The sequence below is a fragment of the Sarcophilus harrisii genome, chromosome 1 (assembly GCF_902635505.1).
Source record: "Sarcophilus harrisii chromosome 1, mSarHar1.11, whole genome shotgun sequence".
Classification (NCBI taxonomy): domain Eukaryota; kingdom Metazoa; phylum Chordata; class Mammalia; order Dasyuromorphia; family Dasyuridae; genus Sarcophilus; species Sarcophilus harrisii.
The window spans coordinates 26,173,156-26,186,045 of record NC_045426.1 but is presented as its reverse complement, the minus strand read 5'-3'; the positions used below and the strand labels follow the sequence as shown (position 1 = coordinate 26,186,045).

The 12,890-nt window shown below is 38.2% G+C and overlaps 1 protein-coding gene across 3 annotated transcripts in view; it reads left to right on the top strand.

Moving 5' to 3' along the window:
• Window positions 1–12,890, top strand: part of ADAMTS9 (ADAM metallopeptidase with thrombospondin type 1 motif 9) — a 184,322-nt gene that overhangs the window by 39,852 nt on the left and 131,580 nt on the right. For 2 of the 3 annotated variants that reach the window (XM_023498097.2, XM_031953629.1), the window contains 4 exons: window positions 115–220; window positions 5,258–5,404; window positions 6,945–7,086; window positions 9,145–9,252. In XM_023498097.2, the coding sequence (XP_023353865.1) occupies window positions 115–220; window positions 5,258–5,404; window positions 6,945–7,086; window positions 9,145–9,252 (503 nt within the window). The remainder of the gene's footprint in view (window positions 1–114; window positions 221–5,257; window positions 5,405–6,944; window positions 7,087–9,144; window positions 9,253–12,890) is intronic. The other variant, XM_003762344.3, reaches the window with a different exon arrangement.

Below are 12,890 nucleotides of genomic sequence, written 5' to 3'. Positions count from 1 at the left end.
ATTCCTTGAGATTAGAAACATTTTCCCATGCATTTGGGGGACAAGGGAAAGGGTCTCAATAAGCCATGTGTTTTGTGAAGATTTATAACAAACATTTTCTCATTGCTTTCGTAGGTCTCGCTGAACTGGGGACGGTCTGTGATCCATATCGAAGTTGTTCAATTAGTGAAGATAATGGATTAAGTACTGCTTTTACCATAGCACATGAACTTGGCCATGTGTATGCTTTCTTTCAATATATTTGTTTATTGTAATCACGTCACTGATAATCTACATTAATTTATCCATCTATAGAATATATGTTGTTCATTCTATTGGGTATTATGGAATATAATGAATTGAGGAACTGGTATAAGAAAGAATATTTTGACTTTTTATTTAATATCTTCAGTTCCCTTCTCTGTAAAATGAGGGATTTGGACAAAATTACCTGTAGGCCCTTTTTAGCTCTTGCTCAATGATCTATGACAAATGATTCCAGCTTTCTTAGTCTCGGTTTGCCCCTAAATGTAGGGGGTGAGAATAGATGGTAGTCAAGACTTCTTATGATTCCATAGGTATGAGTCTATTGATGTTACTTTATCTAGTTCCAGCTTACCTGAATATTTGGTTTGGCTGTACCTTTTCCCTTTCATTTAATTGAAAATGCACTAGAGAGAGAGAAAGGATCTGAGGGGCTCCATTTTATCCAATTAGACTTTTCTCCTTGCACCACGGTGAAGTCCTTATCACATGGAGAGCTCCCATGTGGCATGTTAAATGGCTTCTTTCTGTATATAGGAAAGACAAGTCCTTTGGCATCTCTTGTAACTGTCCAGATGTTGAGATAAAAATATCTGATCCTGATATTGCTATGCTAATAACATAATAAAGCATATCATTAGATAACATCACAACATATTAGTAATTATGCATTTTCCCAAATTGTCATTCACCATTTCATAATTATCCAAATAGTTACTCTGAAATCAGTTTTTGTAAATTATTTCAGTAATAATGGTGAATTATTATTTACTTAATTTGAATTAAATAATTTAAATAGTATTTTAAAAGTTAGTATTTCTTTAATGTTTTACAAACTTCATTATTGCCTTTTCTACCATCAAGAATCCTTATAAAAAGTAAATAATGAAAACAAACCAACAAAGATCTTACCAAGTTTGCCTTATTCTGTATTTATACCCCTCTATCTCTCTTTGCCAAGAGAAGGAAGATCTTCATTGGGCCACAAATCACATTTAAGTTATCAGGAGGTAGCCCTCACATGTAGAAAATCACAGATCTAAATTTCTCCCCTTGAGAAAAATATTAAGTACTTGAAAGAATGGTGCAAAATCCAAATTGTCATTATTGCTGTTTTTTATGGCTTCCTGATTTATGGTAAAAAAAAAAAAAATCTCTGGTCAGAGGAGGTCTAGATTCTGGCTCCCCCTTTGCTACTAATTTGATTTGTGATTCGTGCAAGGTCATTTCCTTTCTTGGGATCTGCATTTGGGGGTCTCTAAAATAAATGGGTTAGATTGGATGACCTCTGAGTTTCCTTTCAGCCTTGAGATTGCACAATGTTAAAATATTCAGCTTTATTTAGCTGGCTTCAGAGAAAAACAAAATATATATGTTTTTTTAACAAAAGTAGTACTTTTCGCTGATCAATCACTTTTACTAGGTAACTAGTTAAATGTTGTTTAGTGTTCCTCCCATGCACAATATTCACTGAGTGCTCTGCAAGGTGATTTAAAAGCAGGACTTGATATTATATGTATTATTTATATTGTACAAATGAGAACTGATACCATAACACTGGCATCTGATGGAAGAATCAGGCTCTGTCTATATGACATCAACATAATTTGTTGATTTGGTCTTCTTGGGGCAGGGGGGTGAATCTGAGAAACTGACTCCATTTCATTTTGTCGAAAACAAAATCCAGCCAATTGGATTTTAATTCTTGTCCTATTTTGTGTCAATACTTGCCCAAGAACAGGAGTCTGGCAGGATCATGTGCAAAACTGAATCTTAACCATGAAGAATATTATCTCATAATTCAGTGATCTTTGGGTTAGAATATAATGTGCAAGCAGTGGCTGGCAGCATAGCATCAGGGTTGAGGTCCAAAGGAGAGGGCCAGAGAGTTTAGCTTGACTTCATAGCATTATAGAATGAGAACTCCAATCAACTTAGAGCAGGGGTCCTCAAACTATGGCCTGCGGGCCAGATGCGACAGCTGAGGAGTTTATCCCTCTCACCCAGGGCTATGAAGTTTCTTTATTTAAAGGCCCACAAAACAAAGTTTTTGTTTTCACTATAGTCTAACCCTCTAACAATCTGAGGGACAGTGAACTGGCCCCCTATTTAAAAAGTTTGAGGACCCCTGACTTAGAGAGAACTAACCCCTCATTTTGAAGAAGACACTAAAAAAGTAAAAGTCTTTCCCATAACCACACAAGTAATTGAGGAATAATGCAAACACAGGCAGGCTGTTCTAGCCTATACCATATTGCCCCACTTTTCTTAGCCATTAAATAATAGCATAAGGTTCCCCTATGAATTTGATATGTGCCTAAGTCAGCAGACTCAGAACTAAAGAAATGGGCAAGAATTATAATTACTCCAAAGCTTTTTAGTGTTTGTTACTAGCTCTCTCCCAAATTTTCTTTTATTGTTTTGCTAAATAAAATTTTAGTTCTCTCTCTTTTTTTTAAAGAATACCTCCTGAGTTTAACCAAAAGAAATCAGTTTTTCCATCTCATCCAGAAATCACTAGAGTGTTTTTAGACACATGGATACACACACACACACACAGGAACACAAAACAACACTTTGGGCCTTCTCTCCCAACTTTCACTTGTTTGTAAGAGGCAAGTCCAAACACTTCAATCAGACTCATTTGATTCTGGAGTGTCTCTTAATTAGCAGATGGGAACAAATGGCCCAAAGGACTCTGCTTTTGGGGTACCTGCCATGCACTTCCGAGGTCCTGTGATTAGGGTGAGACATGAACCCAACATGTCCACAACCTCCCGTGGTAGCTGCTCTGCAGCTCTTTCCCCTCCTCCTGCCCATCCTATTTTCAGTAATGTCACCACCGTTCTGTGAGTCGTTGAGGCTTCACAGAATTCCTCTGATTTCATCTCTCATGTCCTTACATCACTGAAGACTGTCAATTCTTCCTTTGCACTGTTGCTTCCATATCTTAGATCACAGATATAGTGCTGGCAGAGACCTACCAGTCACTGATTTCAACTTCCTTCATCTTACAGATAAAGGAAGAAACTTGAGGTTCAGAAAAAGATTATGTGACTTACTCAGCTAGAACATGACTGAAGAAGAGGTTGGACCCAGGTCCCAACCTCCTGCCCTGGAGTCTCCACTCCACCATTTCTGCTGCCCCAAGAAATCTCAAGCTCTCCCAGCTTTTTCTTTCTATTCCATCCTACCCATTAAATCTAGAGCAAACGTCCATAGCTCTGATCAGGTCAGCTTCTTGCATTAAATGAAAAATTACCTTCAGGGCAAGACCAGATTTCTTAGTATGGCATTAGAAATCCACAACAACCCTCTAGTCCTCCAAGTAGTTGTCTCTCCATGAACTTCACACTCTAGGCAAAGTAGATCCCATCCTGGCTTTTTCTATTTCTGTGCCTTCATCTAAGATTTTTCTGCTATCTGGGATATTCTTCTCTTCTTGCCTATTGAAATTCTTCACATTTGAACAACTCCAATGAATGCCTTCTCCTCCATAAAGTCTTTCCTGACTTACACCAACAAGAAGTTCTGTTTCCCTCTATTATTTCTATTTTTGCTTCTATTGCAGTTAGTTGTAACTTTTCTCCCCTCCTCTATCCAGAAATTCACTGTTCCAAACATAGGCAGTTGGTTCATTTTTTTATCCTCCATAGAAGCTAATGGACATTTGTATACAGTTGGTCCTCAGTATGTTTGCTAGGTCAATAAAAGTACATAGCCTCCCATCCAATGGATAGTTGACTCAAGAAATTGGTCTATGATCATGAGGTTGTTTGTTGTAAGCCTTTCTTTAAGTTGAGAAACAGCAAATCGTTTCCTTTCCCTCTTAACTAATTAAGTCTCTTGATCTTTTTTGCCTCTCAGAACTATAAGATTCTTTAGGACAGGGATTGATTATCATTTTACCTTCTAAGTACCAGCACCTAGTATAATGTCTTAAACTTAGTAGATTCTTGACATCTGTTGCCTTGAATTTAGTAGGAGCTTTATAAAAACTTATTGAATTGACTTCATAGGTGCTTAACATAGGCTTATTGAATTGGGTTGGTCCTAAACACTTAATAGAGACTTGTTGCATTGACTTGGATATCACCGTGTCTTGGACATAATGATCATTTAAAAAGTCTAGTTCATTTGGCTTGGATCTCTGACACCTAGTACAGTGCCTGGGATATAGTAGGGACTTCATAAAATCTTGGTGGTTTGGCTTGTTTTCCCCAAGATATAGTAGACACTTAATAAATGTACATTGGATTGGATTGGACTCTACTGGGCTGAGTAAGGGTGGAGGTTTGCTTACCACGAGGGTTATATATCTCCATGCTTGGAGGTATTTTGTCACCCTGCTGAATAAGGGGGAGATGACAAAACCTCCGATGGTGTCATTTGATGTGAAAGCTATTTCAGTCATGGATTCAGTCCACTGAGAGACAGAATAATGATCACAAGAAACACTTGACTGACCTTATGATACCAAATCCAAGACTCTCTAAGCTGATCCCATTCTGCCCCCAAATTCATCAGAAACTCTGATTGGAGTACTGAGAACCCAACTGTTGAAAGATTCAGGGCCACCAGCAGTCAGATGATTTCTGCTTCACCAGTATTTGACCTAACACAGTATTATGGTGGATATTGCATGATTATAGGAATAGAAAGTGAGGTGCCAAAAACATCCCACTCTCTTTGGCTATCCCATTCTAATGATGTGTGATGGAGAATCAGCATAGCATGGGGAACGGAGGTCACATGTAGGCAAGCTATTAATTCTCAACACCACATGCAGCTTTTAAAGACTTACTAATTTGCATTAAAGATGGAGGGGTCCCTCTTAATCCAAACTGTGACCTCCCCTTTCCAATATTTTTGTTAAGTCAAATTCTCATAAGTAATATTTATTGGATTATTCCTTTTTTTCAGGTGAACAACTACTTTATTTAGGCATTTATATTGATGTAAACTGGGGTAATCAGCAGGTCGTTAATTTTCTTCTTATTATTTTGTTCTGTAGATTTAACATGCCTCATGATGATAACAATAAGTGTAAAGAAGAAGGAGTTAAAAGTCCGCAGCATGTCATGGCGCCAACATTGAATGTCTACACCAACCCCTGGATGTGGTCCAAGTGTAGTCGGAAATACATTACAGAGTTCTTGGAGTAAGAGACCCTGAAATTTTCTGCAACCCGTAGCATAGGTCACACATAAAATGGCCCGATGGTGAAAGATCAGGAATGGAGCCAAGCCCAGATTTTGAATTATTATTTTCTTTCATTTATATCCCTTGGAGGGAGAAAAAAAAAACCTTTCTGTAGCAACCAGGCCAAGAGATATTGTAGAGAACCTGAAAGATACCAGACTGAGTCCTAAAGGAGATTGAAGGATAAGATAAAAGGCATTGACTGAACCCTGTTTCTCCTTTCCGTTCTCAAATGATGATGTCTTGGTGGAGATTGGTTTGGGACTGAAGGGGAATTTTTTTTTTTAACTTTACCAAAAGGAACAAATGTTTGTATTGGCCTAGGCTCCTGATTTAAATCAGTAGAAAAAGTTGTAGGGAGTGTGTCTCAACGCAGATGGTGTGGGCTGGTGAAAATGGTTTCAGAGCCACTTTTTTTCTTTTCAAGCTTCCTGCAAGGCTGCCCTGAGATCCAATTACATTGCACAATCTCCCTGTACACCATATTTATGACTCTTATCTCCTTGAGGCACAGGGGTTAAATGATTTTACTAAGGTCACACAGTATACATCTCCTAGCATAGGACACAGAAACCCGAGTCATCCAAATGTACTAGCATGATTTTTTTGGGAACAGATATTTAAATGCTTTTGATAAAAACAAAACAGTTTTCAGTTTTTGATTTATTTTTACAGTTAGTATTGAATGGGCATCTGGAAAATTTTCATATGAGTATAGCTTCAAATTCTTTACTCTCTCTCTATATATATATATAAAATATATGAGGAAGGATGTATTTTATTATGTACATATGTAAGATATATGACAAGATGTTTTATAAATATATATTAATAAAACATATACACGTAAGTATATTATATATATATATATTCATTCCATGTGTGTTTGTGATACTTATACATATCTAGATAGCTATACCAACTTACCCAGATTTAATAATTCTCCATCCTTATTCATCATTTCATTTACCTCATTCAATAATTCAACCTACTATCTGCCATCCCCCAGTGTTAGGGATGCAAAAAAAAAAAATAATAGTTTCTGCTTCCAGAAACTCTCTATTTTGTTGGAGAAAACATCATATGCATTACTTTATGCATATAAATTAATATAAAGTAATTTTGGTGGAAAGGTACACCGACCCTGAGATCAGTGTGTGTGAGCACGTGTGTGTGTGTGTTGTGTGTCCATGAGTGTGTGTATGTGTGCATGTGGGTAAGTGTCTGTGGAGGGGTCATGCTTGAACTGAAATTTGAAGGGATTTGGGGAAACAGAAGTGAAGGAGGGTATTCCAGGTGGTGGCGGGGAAACAGAAGGAGGAGACAGAGCATTGTATCTGGGAAACATCAGATCTCCTGGTTTGGCCCAGAAGCCAAAATAAATAAATGGTGTGCACACCCCTGCGCAGTTCCATGGCATCATTCAGCCGACACTTGTGGCTATTTGCAGTCAGCTTCACTCTGGAATTCTCAAGCGTGTGTTTCTGTGTTTCTCACAGCACTGGTTATGGAGAGTGTTTGCTTAATGAACCCGAGTCCAGGACTTACCCTCTGCCTCCACAACTCCCAGGCCTCCTTTACAACGTGAACAAGCAATGTGAATTAATTTTTGGACCAGGTTCCCAGGTGTGCCCATATATGGTAAGTATTAGCTTGGCAACACAGAAATCCCTTTATTTATTTGTCCGTCAACATCAGAGTCAGTCAATAAACCTTTTGGAGCCTTGTTAACATCAATAATGTTAACATTGCATCTCAATGTCATGTGACTTATTCAAGGAAAAATGGTTACCAGGTTATTCACCGCGGTTGATTGCGTGCCGGCTTTGTGGCCAACACTGCTGGATGTTCATTTCTTTGGGGGAGAGCATGAAAGACTTCAAACTGCCCTTTACCCTTGTGGAGCTTCAAATCTAGTAGAGAACATAATATATAGACCAACAAAACAAATGGACAAAGCTAGAGCTCATAATTATGTACAAATTTATGGATTCTGATGTTGCAGGAGTTCAAACAGATAAAATATAACCACAAAATCGGATTTATAGGTAAAAGGAAACATAAAGACCAATGACCTTTTTTATAGACAAGGAAACTGAGGTTGGGAAATGTCAAGGGACTTGCCCAAGATCATGTTTGAAAGAGGATTTACACTCTGGTTTTCTTAACTCCAAACCCTTCATCCTATTATGGATCACATACACTGGAGTTGGAAAGTACAAGGATTGGTAAAAATTTTTCCAGCTCTAAAAGAACGTATTTATAATATAGAAAATCCTCTTATTATACAGATTAAATTTGCAAAATGGTGATATCTGAAATAATCAATAATGAAGCCTTTATTTAATATATATATATATATATATATATATATATATATATATCTGGTAGCTTCTGTTTCCACTCCCTGTTCCCTCTTCTCCCCCTATAATAGGGCTAACATAAAGTTTCTATGTTATATACCAGGAAGAAGAATCCAATTCCAATTGAAGAAACTAGATTCTGTTCAGTAATGAGAATGCTTTATCCATGTGCTTCTGCTTTGCTTTAGAGCAATAACTGCCTCCATTTTTCTAGGAGATGCTGTTTCTGATTTCCCCATTGCATTGTGGGAATTGGGGACAGTGGAGATACCCACAATCATTCTCCCCTAGCTATTGAAAATGCACAGTCAGTCAAAGTCAGTATCTCTGGGCTGCAAAAATAGACAAAAAAGAAAAGCCTTTTTACAATACACTCAATAAATGATCACCCATTCATGGCCAGAAGACTTCCAGTCTCCACCTACCAATGAAGAGCTTGTCATCTCCTGAAGCAGCTCTTTCCCTTTGGGGACAGCTCTCATTATGAGAGAGTTTTGCCTGCCTCAATGTACCACTTTTCAACATCTACCCATTATTTCTCCTCCCATTTCCTGGGACCAAAGAGAACAACTTCAGACACTGTAAAATAGCAATATGGTGCTTTGCCCTGAGGTTTGTTTTCTTTAAGTGAATTCTTCCCAGTTCCATCAACTAGTTCTCAAATAGATATTCACCTATGGCTGGTCATCATGCTGCATAATTTCCATTCTTAACATCTTTCCTAAAATCTGGTGTCTGGAGTGAACCCAGACCTCATGTGAGTAGGGCAGAGTACAGTGAAACTGTCACCTCCCAGTGCCTGGAAGCCCTTAAGGGGACAGTTAGCATGACCCTTGAGCTAGAGGCCTGTTTGATCAAAACTAGACCATTGAGACCTTTTGGGAGCCTGATTTTTTAATCCAATTAGTCAGAACCAATTTTTTTTTGGGGGGAGGCCCTTTTTTTTTTTTTGGCGCACCCCTGCTGCAGTGAGGATGCTGAGTTCTGAAAACTGCTTGTAGGACATTAGTGTGTGAAGGGGGAAATTGTATAAATTAAGTCTATAAAGGTCAATTAGAGCCAGACCCTGAAGGGCTATAAATGTCGAACTGAGAGCTCTGTCTTTTCCCCTTGAGAAAATAGGGAGCTAAAAATGGCTACAACTGATCACCTATAATTTAGCTCAGTGATATCAGTTGGTATTTACCATATTCAATGAATAATTGAGGGGAAGAGAAGGGGGTGGAACTGAGCAGCTGGGCAGGGTCAGGGTTGGGGAGGGTAGCCACCTATTAGGCAGTTTTGTCAATAACTCCTTTACTCTATTTTTCAAATCTTTCTTCTCACACTATTTAAGCAGATGCAATGCAGAAGACTTTGGTGCATTAATATCGATGGTGCTCACAAAGGGTGCAGGACCCAGCACACGCCCTGGGCTGATGGGACCGAGTGTGAACCCGGAAAGGTAGGAGAACCCCTGGAGCCGTGATATTCTGTTATAGTTGAAGTGCTGGTATCATATAAGACAAGAAGAAATGGAGGGGGGAATATCTCTGGTGATAAAAATGGATATTTTGGGTGATTGTTTGAAATCTGATTTTATAATACTCACCCTTCACACAGCTCCCAAACATTGAGCAAACTTTTTTTTTTTTTTTAAAGAAAAAGATGTTTTAGCAGAGAAGTTTTTATCCATCATAATCCCCATTTTTCTACTAGTGATCAGGTATGGAAAAGGATTCCTTTTGTGTAGATAATGGTTCTCAAAGTGTGGTCCAGAGACCTTTCACCAGGTGAAAATCAATTTCATAATAATACAAATTCATTTTGGCTTATAATGTGGTAAATATCAATCAGTATCACTAAATTAAAGCAAACCTATAAGCATTTATCATGTGCCTCCTGTGTGAAAAGCATCATACTAGCTGGTAGGGATGCAAATACAAAAATGAAGCTGTCCCTACGCTGACAGGATGTATGTTCTATGGGAAATGGGTAGGGTGGGGAATAGATGGATATTTTGGGTGCATTCTACCCAAATAGTTTATAGAAAATAAATACAAAATAGTTGGGGAATGGAAGACCAAGGGAAGATAGGAATTATTCATATACTGATAAATATCTGAGGAGGCAGGATGATATGAACATATATGAAATGTGCCATATGTTATATAATTATCATGACATGTTTTGTATCTGTCCTTGGATCCCTGTTCCCCTTGTCCCTCTCCATTATATATTCCCTTTCTTTCACCTCACTTGCCATTTCTCTTTGCCATCTTGGATACAGTGTTAGATACAGCTGTTAGATGTGAAGTGAGGATCTGGGATTTAAATCCTGATCCTGCCAGTACTTATTATCCATGTGACTTTGGACCCAAAGTCTTTCCTTTCTTCCTCTGGCCAATGAGGGGGGTTGGACTATGTGACCTTTCACATCCCTGCCAGATCTAAATCTGGGCTCTTGTCTAGTTACCAGCTTTCCTTTTTTTAATGGGAACCAGTAGGCACGGTCTGGCAGGGCTGACTTCAAGGAATTCTGACCCTAAATATATCTTCCACTAACCAGGCGAAGGGAGCTCACTTTAACTATTTATTGCATCTTCCTGGGACTCAGTTTTCTTTGCTATCACGTGAAAAATAATGATGTCTCCTACTTCATTTACTCCCAGACTTATGAGAATAAATGACGTGAGGTGCTTTGAAAAGCATATGGTGCCATGTAGAAGAAGTGGGAAATAATACTGTTATTTGAACCTCCTGTACCATATATAGTGTTCTCTTCATTGAAAGTTCTGGCTTTATTCCTCCATTCAACCAGAATTTATTAAGTGAGCCTACTTTGTGCCAAGCATTGGGCTTGTTGCTAAGGATATGAATGAAAAATAATTCCTTTTTTCAAGGGGATTGTATTTTATTGGGGTGGTGCCCAAGGTATATGAAAGAGCTGGAGATTTTCCCAGTATGGGGAATTCCTTCCACCAATAGAGATTGCAATTTCTCTATAACTTGGATCAGTTCTGGATGGTCTCTGAATCAAAAGGAGTTTAAGTGACTTTAGAAAAGTCCCATAGCTAAGTAAATGTCTAAGGCATATAAGGTATTATACCCAATGCTCTCTACCATGTTACAGTAAATATCTAATATATACATATTATATATATATATATATATATATATACACACACACACACATATGCATGTGTATATAAATATATATCATTGTGTATACATATAAACACATACATAACACCCATGTATATGTATATGTACATGCATAAATGTATGTATTATGTATATATTTATTTCTATACAGATTAATAATTTTAAAATAATTTGAGAAGTGAGAGGATAATTACCAACTTAGAGTGGAGGTATCAGGAGAGATATCTCATGAGACCTAGGAAATAGTTCTCAAGTTCAGTCTTGAAGAAAGCCAAAAACTTAACAGGGGAAGTACCCATCAGACATACCACATATCTTGTGCAAAAGTTGTTGCTTTTCAGTCTTTTTCAGTCATGTCTGACTCTTTGTAACTCCATTTGAGGTTTCCAGCAAAGATGCTGGAATGGTTTGCCATTTCCTTCTCCAGCTCATTTTACAGATGGGGAAACTGAGGCAAACAGGATTAAATGGCTTGCCTAGGATCATATATAACTAGTAAATGTCTGAGGCTTCTATTTAACCAATTAATCAGCATTTATAAGTAAATGTCTCTGTGTTCTAGATGCTGTTATCTGTTAGGGATACAAAGACCGAAAAATCCTCATCTCTCCCCTCAAAGACCTTTTTCTTGTTGTTGATTTTTCTGAATTGATGTAATCTTTGCCAAGTTTTCCATGTGTACTTACTCCTATGTTTTCCCATTCCTAATATAGATTATTAGTAGAAGAGTATAGCAGGTAAATAGTGGCCCTAAAAGGAAATGTTTAATTCTAACAGCGTCTTCTTGAGCACTAAGATGATCAAGGTGAATTATAAAGAGAAAGGCGTTCTACTTATAATTTCCCCTTTCACAGCACAAAACGAAGCCCAAGTGTCTCAAGAGCTGCGGCGGCCACCTTAACAGGCTCTGGTCTCACACCGACACAGTGCTCGCCATGCGCGGGTTTTTGAAGTTGGTGAATGTGGGAGCCACCAAGGGAGCCACGGTGCTATCTTTTATGAGGCTATTTTGGGGAGGGAAGCATTTGTGACAAAGCTTCGAGGCTCTGTGATTTATCCCCAACTTCTTTTCCTTGAGAATTGTGGCTTCCCTCAAAGTCAAGAAATAATACGTGGCCGGGGAGAGAATCCATAGAACAAGAAAGCTGGGCCAAGACACAGTGCAGACGCCCCTGAGATAAGAACATCACTTCAATCAGAGGCCCCCAAAGAGCAGCGACAGCTGGAGACCCTTTCTTTCAAGCTGTCAACTCGGAAAGGGGGAGATTAAGCTATTCCAAAGCAAGGGCCCAGAGCTGCTTGGGGAGGAGGGAAATCAGGGTACATTTTTGATGTTATACATGGAGGAAGCCATCCAGTTCTTAAATATCTCGTTAAAGAAAAGTCTATATATGTGTTTATTCCTCTGACTTGTATTTATGTAATTTACAGATGCCATAGATGTATGGTGGGTATGTTGATAAACCAATTCTGTGTGTATATTTTTATTTTTGTCATATTGGCAGTAAAAAACACAAGGCATTTTTCTTTGTGCCAGTGAATTCTGATTCTCTTTGCCTTGGGGTTAATTTTGTTTCTCCTCTTTCTGCCATGCACCCTCAGCAGTAATCTATCCCAGTCTGCTGACATGATGTTATTTTAATGAATGACTCACAGAATGTCTCTCTTTATTTTCTCCATTCTCTTGTTAAGTCCATTAACATTTTTTATTTTAACTTTCTTGGTTGTTGGAGGCTTGTACCTCCTTTGTTTTAATTCTGCTCATGGGAGAAATTGACCTCTTAGTCCCCTTTGTCTAACTTTTAAAAAAGTGAACTATTTATGGGAAATCTCATTTAAATAGCTTTAGACAGTTTTAGGAAGGGCAAACTGCTTTTTTTGTCTCTACCTTCCCCAAATAGTCTTAATACTTCAGAATGATGTAATGGCTAACCCAGT